This window comes from Crotalus tigris, unplaced genomic scaffold, assembly GCF_016545835.1.
Source record: "Crotalus tigris isolate CLP2741 ecotype Arizona unplaced genomic scaffold, ASM1654583v1 scf7180000023579.1091882, whole genome shotgun sequence".
NCBI lineage: Eukaryota > Metazoa > Chordata > Lepidosauria > Squamata > Viperidae > Crotalus > Crotalus tigris.
The window spans coordinates 670,081-688,567 of record NW_024100054.1 but is presented as its reverse complement, the minus strand read 5'-3'; the positions used below and the strand labels follow the sequence as shown (position 1 = coordinate 688,567).

General features: G+C 37.2%; 1 protein-coding gene across 1 annotated transcript in view; it reads left to right on the top strand.

Annotated features, from left to right (window-relative positions):
- EPB41L5 (erythrocyte membrane protein band 4.1 like 5) overlaps positions 1-18,487 on the top strand; it is a 75,626-nt gene that overhangs the window by 41,097 nt on the left and 16,042 nt on the right. Inside the window, exons 12-17 of the mRNA XM_039319359.1 lie at positions 1,256-1,425; positions 2,243-2,349; positions 3,258-3,285; positions 3,843-3,885; positions 5,078-5,184; positions 17,540-17,703. Coding sequence (XP_039175293.1) covers positions 1,256-1,425; positions 2,243-2,349; positions 3,258-3,285; positions 3,843-3,885; positions 5,078-5,184; positions 17,540-17,703 — 619 coding nt within the window. The remainder of the gene's footprint in view (positions 1-1,255; positions 1,426-2,242; positions 2,350-3,257; positions 3,286-3,842; positions 3,886-5,077; positions 5,185-17,539; positions 17,704-18,487) is intronic.

Here is an 18,487-nt window from a genome sequence, read left to right as displayed (position 1 = left end):
GGACTTAATAATAAATGATTCTTTCAGTTTTCATAGAAGATGCAAAATAGCTCCATTTTGTCTGTATTGATCCATTACATTAAGCCATTAGCACTGGTGAATGGAGATGCAGAAACCCTGTATAGTGTACTGGTTAAGCTGTTGGACTTGGATTGGGGACATGCAGAAAGAAGTCCTCACTCAGGTAGTGTTTGCTGTCTTCTATTTGACCAGTCAGTCGGTCTCAGTCCAGCCTATCTCATAGAATTGCTAGTGGAATCCCATGGATGCTACTGTCAGCTCTCGAGAGAAAAAGCAGGATGTTAAAAGCAGATGTATTGATGCAGGCACCCTCTGACTTTTCTTCAGAAGAGTCCAGAAATGATTATTTTTCCTTTTTCTTTCTTATCTTATTAAAATTGTCTTCTGCATCGTGGGCAAAACTAGAATCCTATTGCTAAGCTTAACTATGGACAGCTCATGAACAGGTGATGATGCTACATTTGGAAGTATTTAAAATTGCTTTGTATTACTCCTTTATAAAATATTTATAGCTGTATGTACACCAGAGAACAAGCTCCTTATAACCAAACTGTACAATGGATCATTATCTATATTATAACTATATAGTATCTATCTATCATTATCTATATATGATATTATACTATATAAAATGCCAGTGAGTGGGCAAACACCGGTTGTTGCAGATGTGCACAAAACCATGTTCTGATACAGTAATGAAAGTCAATAAATGCCCATGGTAACAAAGCTATTAAACACTGCTACTCCAGTGTTTAAGTCAGCATGTTTTAATCAGGTTGTTTAAACTTCTCGGTAAAATACAAAAGCACTTCATTAGATTCTGTCAAACTGTCGTAGCATGGCATTTTTAAAACGATATGGGCGGTTATTCATTTTAAGTAACAAGTATTCTAGAATAAAATGTAACAGTTGCAATTATTTTTTGTTCATGCTGCCCAATAAAAAGGGAATCCATTATCTTTTCTGTTTATTTGTGTCAAAACAGCAAAAGGAAACCGTTGCACTGTCAGCCTTATAAAATATCAAGGGCAATGTTGTTCTTAAATCAGTAAATATTCACTTCACTCTTTTGTAATGTTAGTAAACATCTTCTTACTTGCTTTAATTGGATATGTGTTTGGAACAAACCATCTTTTATTTCAGTGTATGGTATTATTCTTGCCTTAAGCTGTGAAGTCAATGTTTATGTGCCTTCTATTCTACAACATTTCTCTGGTGTTCATCTTTCTTTAAGGGTAAAGAGCAGGAACACACTTTTGTCTTTAGGCTGGACCATCCAAAGGCCTGCAAACATTTGTGGAAGTGTGCCATTGAGCATCATGCTTTCTTCCGCCTCCGTGGACCGGTTCAAAAAGGCTCCAGTCGATCAAGCTTCATTCGGCTGGGATCCCGATTCAGATACAGGTTAGCCATATCTCACATTTCCTTGTTTCTCAAAGAATAGAAAGCAAATAAATGTGCTTGATTGTATAAGATCTTTGCCTTTCTGGAATTGAGCCATGAAGGTGGGAGGTCTAATCCCAACCAATTTCAATTTTTTTAAATGCAGGTATAATTTAAAAATCTGGACTACAGAAGTGGATTAACAGCAACAGCAATTAACTTGGGAGGCAGCGGTTTTGCTTTTTCTAGATGTTTTCAAGCAAAACCTGTATAGACATTTCCCAAGGATGCCATAAAGTGTTTTCCTGACTTTACTGGGAATTAATTAATTAAATTATCTTTAAACTAGTTAAGACAGGGGTGTCAAATTGCCGGCCCACAGGCCAGATGCATTATGCCAAAACCGTGCCCACCCTATTGCCGGCAATGAAAAAAAGTTGCGATACGTCGCGACATGTCACGTGACGTTGTGAGTTTGACACCCCTGAGTTGAGATGATTTAACCAAAGCCAAGCATATGCAATTGTTCTTGATTTTGCTACAAAACATACATTGTTTTTGGCCTGACCAGCATGGTGACAACTTTTTTCAAGCTAGCATAAACTTGAAAAAAAAGGTTTCTACTTTAATGAATAGGATGGGGGTTGTATGTTTGGTGCAAAGTCCAAAATACTTCTCCTGGATAATTTTAAAAGTCCTACTATTTAATAAACTTACGAAATCTTGCAGTTATCCACGGCTGGCTTAAATATACATGTAGAATAATTAGATGTTGTCTGTTGGAGCGACTTAGCTATATAAATCTTTTATCTTCTTATTCATTGTATCCTTCATGTAGTGGGAAAACAGAGTACCAAACTACAAAGACTAATAAAGCCAGAAGATCAGCATCTTTTGAGAGAAGACCTAGTAAACGATACTCAAGAAGGACACTACAAATGAGAGGTAATCAGACTTCTGTTTTTGATATAAAAATTTTCATTTACTTTCTTTACTCATGTTACCTCAGTAGAAATTATTACATTTTCTTTCAACTTCTGAATTCCATGCCAGTTTTGAAACAATTTGTTGGCTGGTTTAGATGGAAGAAACAAGACATATCCTTCTTTTGATTACTATCATAATTTTTGAATCATAGCTAGTAATACTAATGACAATACTGTTAACAGATATATTTTCAAACATTGATTTCAGATTGTATCTCCTTAGTTATTGGCAATAGATTGCCAATAATAGATTACATATAGGTAGTCCTTCACTTATGACCATAATTAGACCCAGAATCTTAGTTGTTGAGTGATGTGATCTTCTATGTGATGGCTTCACTCAACAACTGCAATCCCATTTCTCCCAATTAGGGTTGCTAAGCGACCACGCAGGTTACAGGCCAATGGAATGCTGGACTTGAGAAGTCCAATGCGCTAAAGGATTTCCCCTTTCTTCCATGCAGGGAGAGACAGGCCTCAAAACTGGCAAAAATGCTAGTGAATACCAACATTATCGAGTAAAAAATACTATATTTTTGTGGTATTTTATTTATATAGTTTTATCTTGTTAATATTATAAGCCTCTCAGAGTTACCCTATGATAAGATGGGTGGCCAGTAAATTTAATAACTAAATAAAAGCCATTGTGACTATGAAGAGTGGTTGAATGACCAGTCGTAAGTTGACAACCAGCTATAGTGCTATCCAGCAAATTATATATTGTCAGTTTTCCTGAACATTCACTTTTTAAAATATTTTTGAAGTATCATAATATTTTGCAACAGTTTAGTTTTTTTAAAAAAAATAACCTTTTGTTTAATACATTGTACAAACTCAATAACATTTTTGTTTTGAATTTTATTATAGCTAATCCTCACGCATCTGATGGAATTAGGTAAGACATTCAATTATGCATGTTAGTCTTCTTGTATAGTTAGTCTTACCCCATGACCCCATCCATCTATTTGGAACTCTTCATGTGGATTTATGAGGTTTTTTTTCTCTTAGCCTCTGTTACTTTTGGGGGGAATATTCCTAATGCTGATGGCCTTTCTGAAATCTGCCACCTCAAGAGCTTAGAAAACTGTAAGAATTTTAATGGAAAAAGCAAAATATTCAAGCATTTTAAACTCACGGGATTTTGAATGTTTGTGTATTAAAAATGAACATGTTGGATTTACAGAGGGAAAAAAATGGAAGTAGAACTCCCTGTGTTTATGTCCTGCATCTTGGTTTCCCATAAAATGCTCCTTAAAGTGCCTTGGAATCATAGGGTTGAAAAGAGCTATTCAATCCTCTATTCAGTGCAGAAATCCAATTGAACTATCTGCACTATCTCATTGAAAACTTCTAATCTTAACCTTCATCTTCTTGAATATGAGAGTAGATAAGTCTTCGGGTAACGGTTCAGTGTTTGAAAAATTAAACTGTCGATTATTTTTTTTCTTGCAGTCATTCAGGCAACATTTTCACTCAAAACAATGGACCACAGCAAGTAAGTCTGTCTAAGAATTTAACTTATTAGCCCCCCAAAATGGTTTTTGTATGCTATAGCTACTAAGGAAGTAACACGTCTTTAGAAGTTTAATTTAAAATAAACATTTGTAGACTGAAATAGTTTTTTCTTCATATATTTTCTTGGACAAGGAAGAGAGCTTTTGCTCTAAATGATAAAGGGAAAACTACTGCTAAGAGCCATGGTGGCGCAGTGGTTAGAATGCAATATTGCAGGCTAACTCTGCATTCCAGGAGTTCAATCCTGACCAGCTCAAGATTGATTCAGCCGTCCATCCTTCCGAGATCGGTAAAATGTGCATCCAGATTGTTGGGGGCAACATGCTGACTCTATAAACTGCTTAGAGAGGGCTGTAAAGCACTGTTAAGCGGTATATAAGTCTAAGTGCTATGGCTGTTGCTACTGCTAAATATCTTTAAATGTTACTGAAGTAGGACAAATGTTGTGTCCTTCAAGTATTGAATGCTCTGAGATACAATACTCATTCTTGGAAAATTCATTCCTTTAGTCTGTATAAAGAGTGTGCTTTTTAAAGCAGGGTGAAATTTCAATTTAATAAAGCCCATTTACTGGATTCTGTAGGCAAACTTTCCATACGGAGATCACACTCCCAAATTATGACACACATCTATGGCATGAAAAACAAAATTGTAGCAGAAAGTACTAAAACCCTTATTAAATTCATTTTATTCACAAAGAGTGTCCTTTTTTATGCCACAAAGAAGAGGGTGTCAAGCTATTTTCCAAGGCGCCTGAAGGCAGGACAAGAAGCAACGGGTGGAAACTAACCAAAGAGAGAAGCAACCTAGAACTAAGGAGAAACTTCCTGACAATTAGAACAATTAACCAGTGGAACAACCTGCCTCTAGAAGCGGTGAATGCTCCAACACTGGAAGTTTTCAAGAAGAGACTGGACAGCCATTTGTCCGAAATAGTATAGGGTTTCCTGCCTGAGCAGGGGGTTGGACTAGATGACCTCCAAGGTCCCTTCCAACTTTACTATTGTTGTTGTTGTTGTTGTTGTTATGCAAGTGATGCTGATTATACCTTTTGCAATAATGTATGTATTTTCAGACAGAATGGATACCTTCCTCATCCTGAATGGTCCATTAAATCAAGGTTATGTTGTAAAGTCAGCTAACTGAAACATTTTTATCTTTTGTTTTTCCAGAAATGGAGTGCATTGTCCTCTGTAGCAGCAGTTCCTTCTGGTTCAGTTTTAGTTGAAATAGAAAATCTTCCCCGGAATTCTGGAACAAGCCAACAGGATAAGAAATGGTATGTTACTCTGATTTCTCATCTTGTTCTGTATTGGGAAAGAACAGTTATTGCTGGTCACTTCAGATATCTTTTGCATGATTGATCTTGGACACTGCTGATACTGTGTCATCAAAAAATAAAATTGAGGATTGAGTTTGGCAGCAGGCCAGCACTCATGATAAATGTTCTTGCTGCAGAGAATATTGAAGGAAATAAAGCATTTGCACAGTGTCATCCAAGGGAATATTCACAACAGTGAGTGCTCAAGCAATGTATGTAGAAAGTCACGTTTTTCATCCTATCTTGTTTTCATTGTAAAATACTATAAAACTAGCTAACTGATCAGTAGCGTAGGTTCCACAGTGATCAAGAAGAATTTGCACACAGTAGCAACTGCAAATAAAAGCTTGAGTTGGGCTTAAATTACTATTTTTTGGTGGTTCAATTCTTAGTGGTCCATTCTGTTTCAAGAGAACGAACTTTCTTTTGACTTCTTGATTTAAAGTTATTTTAAGAGGTTCTGTTCTGTTTATGATTAGAATTTGACTTAGTCTTGTTTTAAACCCCTTGCAGATACATTGAAATACACTTTTAAATAATGTGGGATACTAAATGCTAAATCACAGAAAATTGTTTAATGCAAATCCAGCAATTCTGTCTGTTGAATTCAACATGGTCAGGACCTTAATTTTATATCTGAAGCTGTTTTTTGCAGCTGCAATCCAAAGCTTAATCAATAAGATGCTTTCTCTTTTCTTTTTGCCCTTGATTTATCCAGTGTCTGAAATTGGAGGTTTTTCTCTAAGATCTTGATCAATCAGTTTCTTCCTTCCCATGGTGGTGGTTTAAGGTGGTGGTATTTATATTTATTTTTATTCTCATTTGTCTTACTGGTATGATAGCCTGTCGTCTGTAAGCTCAATATAACTGCTATGCTTATGTTTATTGATCCTTGCCTGTGTTTTTAAGACTCCAGCTCCAAACAGTTCTAGCCATGCTTTTATAATTTTGTGCAGTCTCAAGTTCATAACATTTCTGAGAGAAATAAGAGTGTGGTTAAAAACCTGCATACTTGGATTTCTGCTATGAATTGGGACTTTCAGTAAAGTTCGTTTTGCTTCTGTCTCTCTTTTTCTCTCCCACATACCTGTATTGTATATAGAGAATGTATGGGGGGGTGCATTTATGTGTATGCATGTATTTCTGTGTGTACATACACCCCCCATACATTCTCTATCTGACTACAACATGAATATACTTTCACTTATTGTTTCCTTCCTTATCTGTTAATGTGTCAACAAGCCAGGGTCAGTAGTGACTTCCCATTCTGAATTGCTGCAAAAGAGTATATGTGGTATGCTTACGGTTTGCACATTATTACTTCCCTGCCTGTAGAAAACCTAGGTTTTGAAAATGAGCTTCGCAAGTTGCAGTGGGAGTCTCAGATGATCTCTCTAGACTTTATGATTAAAAGAGCAGCCTAACGCAGAGGTCCCCAACCTTTTGGGCACCAGGGACCAGTTACGTGGAGAGAGATTTTTCCGTGGACCGGAGGGGGTGTGATTTTGTGTGCTGCCTGCATCCTGCAGATGGGGCTTCACTTGTTTGTACGCCCGGTTGCTGGCATGCCACGGCCCGGTACCAGTCCACAGCCCGGGGGTTGGGGACCCCTGTCCTAACTATAACAGGCCTATACTTCACACATAAAACATTAGCTCTGTTTTCCCGACTTTGTTGACCCTGGAAGTTTGAGTTTTTTTCTAAAGTATAGATGAAATTTGTGTTCAAAAGGTGTTGCTGCTGTAGGAGGCCAGTGTACAAAGTGCAAAATGATCATTACCTTGATAGAAATGCATCCCCTCCTTCAAGATGGCATGCTGAAGAGACAGGCGATTTTTTTTCCCTCCCACCAACGAATAGCTGGTTTTGCCACCAAAGCTGATAGAAAAAAGCATGCCATTCTTTTATTAATGGAGATAATGGATTAACTTATCATAGGCATGCATTTTAATCAATTTATGTGGTAGATGTGATCATTCTAACAGGCTGGGTTGTTGTGTTCAGTGGAGGAAGGGAAAGCAGTAAAGATACGTTTGGAGCTGTACAGTCAGTCGGGTGTGCTGAGTTGCAGAGTTTGGAATGAGATTAAGCAGATTGTGTTGACGGAATGGATGTCTGCTTGGTGGAGAATGACCTGAATGTCTTGGTGCTGTTTACAAGGGCTTTCTCACATCAGCTTCTTTCCTGCCTCTTTTAATTGGGCCGTTACCATGATTTGGCTTTGGGTTTGATCCTGCCACTCCTTTATGATCAGTCTTCTTTAGAGAATATTTTCCAAACGCAGTGCTACAAAGACTATAATACTTTAAACCATTTTAATTGGATAAATATCAGTTTATTAAGGGAATGGTTCTTTGTATTGCTAGAATCTTGAAAGTATGCTCCACATGTCCAGCATTTGAACTAAAATGCTGCAGACCTGTTAAAATGTGTTATTGCATTACCATTCAGATAGTTCCCATGAAAATTTGTTTTTCTATTCTCAGCAAAGGACATGGCATTGTACGTACATTTCATGCTACCCACTTTTTGAGGGTTACTTTGTTTTCCGAAGAAACAGCTGAAAACTGTCCCAGTCTTTCTCTTCTAAATTCCACACTTAAATGTGGCATATTCTACTGTTTTGGTGATAAAAGAAACCATTGGAGTTATATAGGAACCGACAAGATAGAAAGTTAGCAAAAGAGTTGTCTGTACTTCTGCCCATGCCATTTATTCTGATGGAGATCCAGAATGATATTTATCTGAAGTCTAAGGAGAATACATACACTCATTTTTGAATATCTCTCAACCTATTTTATTTACCTTTAAGAAAACCTTGGACTGCTGACAGCAGTTGTATCATTTCAAAACACAGTTGATGTTTTATTAACAGTCACGATCATCAACTTCTCATAAAATAAATGTTCTCTTAGTGACACATGAATTAATATGATAAAGAACCAGATCCTTAACATAAAGAAAACAAGTGTGAACTTGATTAAAATTGTTTCTAAAGAAGACTGCTTCTAGATACCTATGCATTTGCCTTAACTTTCTGCATGCTTTTTAATCTATATTATTTTTATGGGCATAGTCTAGTTTTATGCTCACTGTGATATAACTTAGGTTTTCTGAATTTAACCTTACTAATACTTGGCTTTAATTAAATCCCTCATTTTTATGAAAAACAGCATCAGTGACAATCCAGCATATTTAGCATACTTACATTTGAACCTCTTCCTTCCACTATAGAAAAATAATTTGAAATATTTTCCCAATCCATAACAGAACTAAGATTGTAGGTGACTAATATATAATTATGGCTAAATCTAATACAAACTCAAAATTTGTAATTGAGAAATTACAAATGTTGCCTGGCTTACACAGAATAATTAGCCATAAACTTAGTCTGCAAATCTTGTTATAAAAGTCTAATTTTATACATTATAGTAAAACAAAATAAACCATTCAGGCTTAGCAGACTATATAATAATCATTTCTTTGCAACCCTAATTAATTTTTCTGCTTCCTTTGAGTACCCTTAACCAGTGGTCAAAATTTGGGAATATTTGGGAACTTAGGGATTTTGACAGTGTTATGTATCTTTCCCAACATTACTAGAATAGTGTCCTTTCCAAGAATAGTTATCATAGTTTGTATTTTTAGTATCAAAACATTCATTTATCAGACTAAGTAAATGAAAATAAAAATAATTTACCCAAGAACATAATTTTCTCAAAACAAAGGTAGGGGTTAAACACCAAAATTTACAGGTAGTCCTTGCTTAGCAACCGCTGTTGGGACCAGCAACTAGGTTGTTATGCAAGGGAAGCACTAAGTGAAATCACAACAATGTTGTGATCTTACTTCAGCTTTCCTGTATTTTGCAGTCTTGGTGATAACTCCAAAGAACTCACACTAAACATAGCAAAGCAAACAAGATGTTTAAACCCCCACAAGGCAGATTTACATGTCAACTAGAGCATACTGAATTCCAGTAGACATTCTACAGCAGTGATCCCCAAACATTTGGGCAGCAGGGATTGGTTCTATGGAGGGAAGTTCTTCTGCAGACCGAGGTGGGTGGGTGAGGGGTGGGCATGGTTTTGCACACTGCCTGAATCCCACAGATGCATAGATGGGGCATTGCTCACTTGCGCGCCTGGTTTCTGGCAGGCTGTGTCTCAGTACCAGGCTATGGCCCGGACGTTGGAGACCCTGTCCTACAGGATGCGCAACCATTTATTTTCAAGAGTACATGTGAGGTTTCAACTTAATTTTGGATTAAAATTTTGTATCCTCATTTGCTAATGAAGTTATAATTGAAAAATCCAGAATTTCAAAAAGTCTGGTGAATGATAGGAAAGATCTCTCTTAGTTATCAAAATAGGCACCTCAGATTTAAACATTCAGTTCATTTTATAAAATGTTAGTGGTTAGGACCCCATAAAACACTTAGCTTTAAAATATGATTTGCTAATTTAGAAAATTGTATGACTTAAAATTGAAAACATAAAAACATTATACACACAAACATACACACACACACACACGTGTATATATATATATATATATATATATATATATATATATATATATATATATATATATATATATATATATATAACTTAAAAGTCCATTTGATCATATGATAATACTAAAGGTCTCTTAAGGATTCATGCACTGGATAATCGCCTTGTTTCTAGAGAAGTCCTCATTCTGAACATTACAGAATGCTCAATATAGCTTGGCAGAGTTACTCCAATTAAGTTTCTCATGCAAATATCAAGTTACAAAAGAGAAGAGTAAATTGGAAGCTGAAGAAAAGCTCCCAATCCTGCTTGGTTTTGATCTGAATGCCATTAGCGTAGCTAATCATACCCTCCAAATCCATTAATCAGTAAAAACTGGCACATCTTCAACAGCTTTGTGCTTTAAAGTACATTAAAGTTACTTTTACCAGGCAATAAGGCTTATCTTATTACACTGGAGCAAGAAATACCAAAGGTAAAATATACATACCATCTTGTCTATCCGGTTGACTCAGCTCTGGAAATTTAATTTTGCATGCTCCTGAAATGGACTTTAGGTACAGTAAGATAAAAGAAGCCATGTTCAACAAGCAAAATCTATACTGGTGCATTCTAAATAGCATGTTGTGCATGAAGTATTTGCTTCTTATCCTTCACCAAATATAATCACAGTCTTTATGTTGAACTGCTTTATTTTGTGCCCTTGCTTTAGGCTCAAAATGATTTTTTTAAATAGTTCATAGTTATTGTGTTAATATTAGTCTGTAAATCCTGAACATTCTATCATATGATTTAAATGCTTCATTGCTGCTATATATATAAGGCACTCGCTTTTGTTCATGAGTGTTGAAGCTGAGGTTTAACTTCTAGAAGCTCTAACCAGCTTGTTCAATGCTGAGAGTACAGTTTATTGACAGCTGGGGAATACTTTCTGCCTACCCCTGATATAGTTCACAGATATACTGCTGTGTTTATACACAAAGGAAATACTGTAGACACTAAATTTATAGGCTTTAAGTGTAGAATGTGATAATCCATGGAAGAAATATATTTATTACTTTATTTGTTGGTTATAAAAAAGTGCTAGATGAAAAGAGAGAAGTATTCGAAGTTCATTCTTGCATAGATTATTTTAAAGCCATCCTGATAGCAGCATGAAGGGTTTAAATTATAAGTCCATTTTCTAAATCTGTGCTTGCTCTTCAAGAAGTTTGCTCTTGCTCGCCTGATACTTCCTCAACTGCATCTTCCATCTTCCATTCTCTCCCTTTATTTATACCTAGATACTAACTGTGCCCCATCCCATTCCCAAACCAATCTAGGCCCCATGATGCTCGTGACTGCGGCCAACGTGGTGGAAATGCATGGAACATGTGGTCCACGCCCTCGGCCCACACAGTGGATAGACACTGCAATGACTTTGTCCGTGATCGCAATGTGAAGAATGCGGGAATGTACAGACAGGCTTATGGTTCTGGTTTCCAGACTACTGTGACTGACCTGTAGGACTTTTGATCTTAAGGAAATATTGACCGTCCTCTGGATTCATGATTGCTTTGAAGGGCTTGATCTTTAAGAGATAATCCCATATACCAAAATATCCGAATGTGAATGAAAAGCATAGATGTTTCTTTTAAAACATAGATGTTTTCCCACTGGTGGTTTTACATTGAAAAAAAAAAGGATCTGTACATGCTTTTCTTAATGGGAGGAGGTGGATAAAGATGAAATGGATTCCTTGTTTATAACAAAGCTACTTATTCAATCTATAGAAGCCAATATTTTGCTCGCCGGGTGGAAAGATACCAATGATTTAATGATTCTTACCATATAATTGTTTCTGGGTTTTGGAAGAGAGCAAAGAGGTCTACTGCAGATATAACAGAGCAGGTTAAAAAAAATGTTCTGTTTGGTTCTCCTGCACTTTTGAATACGTGTCTATTAATAATGTTATAAAATTATGCTTTTTATATTAAAGTACTTTCAAAGAAATGTGAAGGAATGCAAAATAAGACGTTTGAAGGTTGCTTTCTGTTCTGAGATGCTTTGTTTCAATGCAAAAATCTATTAAACGGCAAAAGGTTTATTCAAATAACTACAAAGTTGCCTCTACTATATTCCTCTTGGTCTAATGCTGTAATGCTATCCCTGTGGGATCGATTCTTTTATGCTCAAGCATACCAGATAAGACAATATCAGCTACAAAACCAGTGCTTGCTTATACTTAGGCAATGTTCATCTTTCATTTTTTTTTCATTGTTTTGTACATAATTGCATCATTAAAAAGGTGCTTGCATCCTGATCAGAATGAGATATATTGTTTTATTTTTATATTTATCCTCACCTTGTTTAACTGCAGCTCCCTTGATAATTGGAAATCTGAATACCTGAAAACCAATGTACTGTATATGTGGGGGTACTACACGCTGTTTTGCAGAAGTCATCTCATTTTGCTGTATTAAAGTGCTTTCGTTGCAGTCCCATGTTCTTGTGAGATTACCTCATGTACACGGGAGATGTTCCAAAGGCTGAAAAGATGTCTGCCTATTGCGGGGGTAGGCAACCTTGGCTCTTTTATGACTCGTGGACTTCAACTCCCAGAATTCCTGAGCCAGCATGGCTCAGCTTGGAAACCTCTTCCTTTCCCCTCAGCATGGCTGGCTCAGGAATTCTGGGAGTTGAAGTCCACAAGTCATAAAAGAGCCAAGGTTGCCTACCCCTGGCCTATTGCATGGGGAGATTTGATTTCACTGAAGCTGAGAAAGATGCTTCATCGAGAGATCTCAGACCAAAAACTGAAGATTTTTCTGGAAATATTTCTGTCTCAAAGGCCTTACTTGCCCTAGTCATATCCTTGAATGGGGGAGCAGTAATATTAGTAGGATGGAAGCCACAACAACACTGCACTTTGCGTGGGGATGGAGGAAACAGTGACATGTCTCTTTTGCTTTGGTGGTGCTAATTGTAAAGGAAGATAGATCTGGCCTTAAAAAAGTTATAATAGAACTATTAAAGGGGCTTGCAGAAAAAAAAATTACAGAGAGGGAGATGGAAGGAAGTGTGAGAAGCAGCTCAAAATAACCCCAGCTTGATTTTGTTAAGGTAAAACAGAGAAACTTGTATAAGCTTTCTAGACTGATATGTCAGCTCCACGAAGAAGACCCTTTTAAGAAGCAAGGGTGGTCGGGATTCCAAGAGTACATATTATGTATTAGAATTAACAGAGTTTTAACAGCCTGTTCAAGTTTCTCTCTGCCCATCCTACACAAAATCAAAGTGGAATTATTTTGAGTTTCTTTCCCCTGCTTCTCTCGAACTCAAAACTGTGTGATCTTTACTGCAAGTCCCTTTTAGCAGCTTGCTCTTTGCTTTCCCCCTTCGTAGCTCTCATACTTTTCATAAAGCCAGATCTACATTCCTTTACACCAGTGTTTCTCAACCTTGGCAACTTTAAGACATGTGGACTTCAACTCCCAGAATTCTCCAGCCAGCATTTATAGCATTGCTGGCTACAGAATTCTGGGAATTGAAGTCCACACATCTTAAAATTGTCAAGGTTGAGAAACACTGCTTTGCACTAACTTAGTAAGGCTTTGCCAAATCAGACCCTACTTTATTTACTGTACTAGAATTGCTGTGCCTGATAGGTTGCAAGGTGTGATTGGGTGAGAGCTGGTTCGTAAATTGACAAGTATCCATTTCCAAAATAATCAATAGCTACAGTCCTATCCTTCCTTCATAAAAAAAAGAAGCTTCCTCCCATTCAAAAGAGAAAAAAAACCTATACAACTTCCCTTCCCTAATTTCCTGATATATAACTTCTCATTTGAAAGTTTTTACTGGAATTCTTGTATTTGTTGCTTTAACAATCTTCTTAATAAATCTTCTTAATTGCAGTTCTGAGAAAGGTGTTTCTTGGGACAAATGGCTTCCAGCCTAGGCAGATACCAAAATCCCAATAGATTGATATATAACAATAGCTTCTGTAGGTGTGAGAAATGCTCAAATAAAAGCATAATTTAAAAAACTGCTGAACTAGTAATTTGGCATACGTGCCTAAGGCTGTAAGTATCCTTTAAAAATTCACATAGTCATGAAGATCATTTTTCATTTTCCCCAACTGAGGAGAGCCTTGAGGAAAACAAAAACACTTGCTAATCGTTGTCAGTCGGTAAACAAAGTGTTTCAAGGTTGTGGGAGCCATTTTTTTTCCTCACAGATCTTTTCAAGTATCCAGATGAGATGGCAAGAAAGCAGTGCAGGTATGTGTAGATGGTGGTGGTGGAAAAACTAAATATATAAGATATGCCATAGTTTTACTATGATTTATTGCTAAGCTAAACACAAGCAAACTCTGTTATGGCTTAGTGTGAACCCAGCTACTTTGCTGCTTAATGCTAAAATCAGACCAAATAACTGCTAGAACTAATATTTTCAAAAGTAACAGACAAAACAGATTTTGTCTGACTTTTCTGAGTTTTTAAGCGTACATGAAATCTTCATAGCATTTATGGCAGCCTAATCCACCTTTAATGAAATCTAGTAATTCTTGCAGTTTCAGATTCTCCCTACCACTCTCTTTGATTAATTTCCACCTTCATTAATCTGGGTAGCACAAAATTTTTGAAAGTCACTGTCTATAGCATGCTGAACCATGCTGGGTGCTAATGTAAATAGGTACACTGGCTTTTTACACAAATACCATGAATCTTAATTTGTCTATGGAGATTCTCAATCATCCAGGTCATAGTTATCCCAAAGATGCTTTTTCACGAGGCAACTAGACTTTCTTGTTTTTAATAATGATGATGATGATGATAATAATAATAATAGAGCTGGAAGGGACCTTGGAGGTCTTCTAGTCCAGTCCCCCGCTTAAGCAGGAGAACTTATACCATCTCAGACAAGTGACTGTCTAGCCTCTTCTTAAAAATCTCCAGTGATGGAGCACCCACAATTTCTGGAGGCAAGCTGTTCCACTGGTTAATTGTCCTCACTGTCAGGAAGTTTCTCCTTAATTCCAGGTTGCTTCCCTCTTTGATCAGTTTCCAACCATTGTTTCTTGTCCTGCCCTCTGGTGCTTTGGAGAATAATGTGACCCCCTTGTCTTTATGGCAGCCCCTCAAATACTGGAATACTGCTATCATGTCACCCCTGTTTCTTCTTTTCTTTAGACTAGCCAAACCTTTGAAGTGGGGTGGGGAATGGAAGGATTTATACTCCTTGCAAACAGCTGGTCATTTGAACAGCTGTCTGCAAGGAATATAAATCCTTCCATTCCCCACCATCCAGTCAGAGCTGAAGAAGCTTTTTGGATGAGAAGTGAAACATCTTCAAAGAAAAACAAGTCCAGTTGCCTCCTGAAAAAGCATCTTTGGGATGAATCTTAATTATTGTCTAGGCTGAGTATTTGAACTGAATGCAGAGTAGTTACCATTACAGTTGGCACTGAGAATCCGAAACATTGTTTTTCCAGTTCATGGTCTCAGCTTAGACCATGCTTAAAATTCTGAGTGGTAAGAGGAGTGAAATGGTAGCATTTGTATTAATCACCCAAAGTAATTAAACATCTCATGAAAAACCAGAGCTATCTGGATTGTTTTCTGAGACCAGCACAAGTTACTTCTGCTTTTTGTCAGTAGTCAGAAACTTTGGGTTCTCCTTCTATACTGCAAAGAGATTTGAAGAGATGCAGTGCTATTTCTCTGATTTTAGAATTATTTGCACCTGTTCAAAATCCTGAAGTTTGATAAGAGAATTGAAGTCCTTTTGATCTTTTTAATCCTCCGCAGACCCTGTATTTCCATTTGAGGCTTTAGAAGCAATCAGAAGTGCCATATATTTTTGTAGCTCTCCAATGGACTCCTTATCAACTGGTTGCAAATGCTCTGGATAGAGGAGATTGATAAAGGTTGAAAAAAATAATCATTGTGACCTTATCAGGGCTGGTACCATCAAGGACCAGTTAGAAGGCTTCACTTTCCTCTCTTGTCTTTCTACCCATTTCAGTCCCTCTCCCTACATTTATTTATTTATTTATTTATTTATTTATTTATTTATTTATTTATGAGACTTATATACCGCTTTAAGTGCAAGCACTCTCTAAGCGGTGTACACCAGTAAGCAATGTATATATATATTTACATTGCCCCCAACAATCTGGGTCCTCATTTTACCTACCCCGGAAGGATGGAAGGCTGAGTCAACCTTGAGCCGGTGAGATTTGAACCGCTGACCTGCTGAACACAGTCAGCTAAAGTGGCCTGCAGTACTGCACTCTAACTGCTGCGCCACCTCGGCTCAATATGTGTTGACTGAAAAGAAAATCCAAAGAGATAAAGCAGCTATAGCCATCTAATTCTCTAGGACTGTTCTGAGTTCTTGTATGCAAGCAGGCAAAAGAGAAAGTTAAATTTACACAGCATGCCAATACAGGGTGGAATTAATTGACCCTGGAATTAATCCTGGGTACTTTGGGGTTAACTAGGATGTGATCCCAATCTGTAATAAGCCTTTACTGTGTTTGAAAAAACAGTGGAGCAATGCGGCCATTGTGATACAGCCCTTCACCTGCAAACTGTATATGATGCATAAAAACACAATCTATTTCTATTCTACGGCAGCCATATATAAGATGGAAGCATCTTATAGTTTTTTTGCCCTTCTTGGGTTGCTCAGCAACACAAGATAATGACTTGCATGTATTGGAACTAGATCAAGCAAATGTTCCAAAAATATGATAGTCTAGTTCAATGATTTTCAACCTTTGGAATATGCTGGTTGGGGAATTCTGGGAGTTGAAGTCCACACATCTTAAAAGTTGTCAAAGTTGAAAAACGCTGGTCTTAATGGATGCTAACTCTGGTGGTGGCATGATTTCTTTTGCTTTCTGTTCTGATTACATATGTAAAGTTTGAAAAACAATTAAATTCCCATTGTTTGTGCTTGGGCTACAAAAATACCCATACACAAAAATGTGCATCTGTGGTTCACATTTTATTGCAGAAGCAACTATGTGTTGTGGCAATCATATTTTGTGAGCAATTGTCATACTACTGTACAGGGTAGCAATGGAGTCAATGACAATATTTCTAATTTTGGTTTGTCTTCATATTCAGTTTAAATTCCCACATGTATCTATAGTCGGGTTAATGCAAAATATTTTGAATGCAAAATATGTCTTTAGTGGAAACGTTTTGACATCATTCTGAACAACCTGGAAGTGTTTGAGCTCAAAATGTTGCCTTGAGCTAAAAATGGACTATTTTTGCTCAGAATACTTCCAAATGAACAACATCAAGACCCTTCTGGAAGGATTAGTTAGAATAGCTTTGGAACAACTGTTCAAGCTTGGACTATCTCAGATTTGAATTTTTTTGTATGTTACTTACCTACATTAGTTTCTAAGCAAATTAAATGCAATTAGAAATAGTTAAAATATAATATAAAATATACAAACGCCTTCAGCTGTATGGCTCCTTACTTGAGAGAGAGAGAGAGAAAAAAAGAAACATCGTTTAAATCAGGGGTAGTCAACCTTGGCTCTTTTATGACTCGTGGACTTCAACTCCCAGAATTCCTGAGCCAGCACAGCTGGCTCAGGAATTCTGGGAGTTGAAGTCCACGAGTCATAAAAGAGCCAAGGTTGACAACCCCTGGTTTAAATGCTAAGAACCTTTTGTATAGGTTGTCATCATTTAAAAAAAAATATATTTGATAGGAGTGTAACCATCAATTTAAAGGCATATTAATATACCAGATTTATTTGAGTTTCTAAAAGTCTTGTTTCCTTTTCCTAGCCTATGCAGCGTGCCTCTGACTGCTGATTTGCTTGATCACAAAGAAATGTTGGACCCTTGTACTGACAGTGCTGCTGGTTTTCCTCCTGCTGGAGGATCAGGTGAAACATTGGAAGGGGCAGATGATACAAAGGAACAGCCCTCTGAGAAAATAAATCTTGTTGGTAAGGCACCATGGGTAGTGAGTCACTTGGATCACTTTATTGGTAGACCGAGTGGGTTACAACTACTGTAGTCTCTGATGTGGTCTTACATTATGAAATAAGCATTTTTAATATAACTAACGGTTTCCGTTGACCATGGATTGATTCCAGATATTCCAAAAAACGAATTGGCAAGCAATCTCTCTCCTTCTTTCCCTTCCTTAGTTCAGACAATTGCTGCTTGTTCAGACAATTGCTACAATTTCTTATTTCCCCCCCATGCTTTTGTTTTAGTAGCATTTAACAGTAATTTCCATAATTGCTCTGCAGTTTACCAGCTTGCACAATCCTTTGTTCAGGGAAGTGCAGGCATTACCCAAGGAACTTATTTGCCTAAAACCTCTTTTGTCATAAGTTACTATTCTCCTCCCCGGTCCTGTAAGTAGCAACATATTGTCCCTGTAATGACTGAAAGCTTCCAAAACTCTCAAGCTTCACTTGGAATTATCTCTTCCAGCCTACTAGCTATGTAAAAATATTAAACTTTACAAAGATTTTCAGACAATGTAGCTACAGGTACCTCTTAACTGTGATTGTATAGAGCAGTAGTTCTCAACCTTTCTAATGCCGCGACCCCATAATACAGTTCCCCATGTTGTGGTGACCCCCAACCACTTATACATCACCGGGTGCCAGGGACCCCCGTGAAATGGTCGTTCAACCCCAAATGGGGTCCCGACCCACAGGTTGAGAACCACTGGTATAGAGAGCATAAGAAAAAATAGTAGTTACAGATAAGATAAAT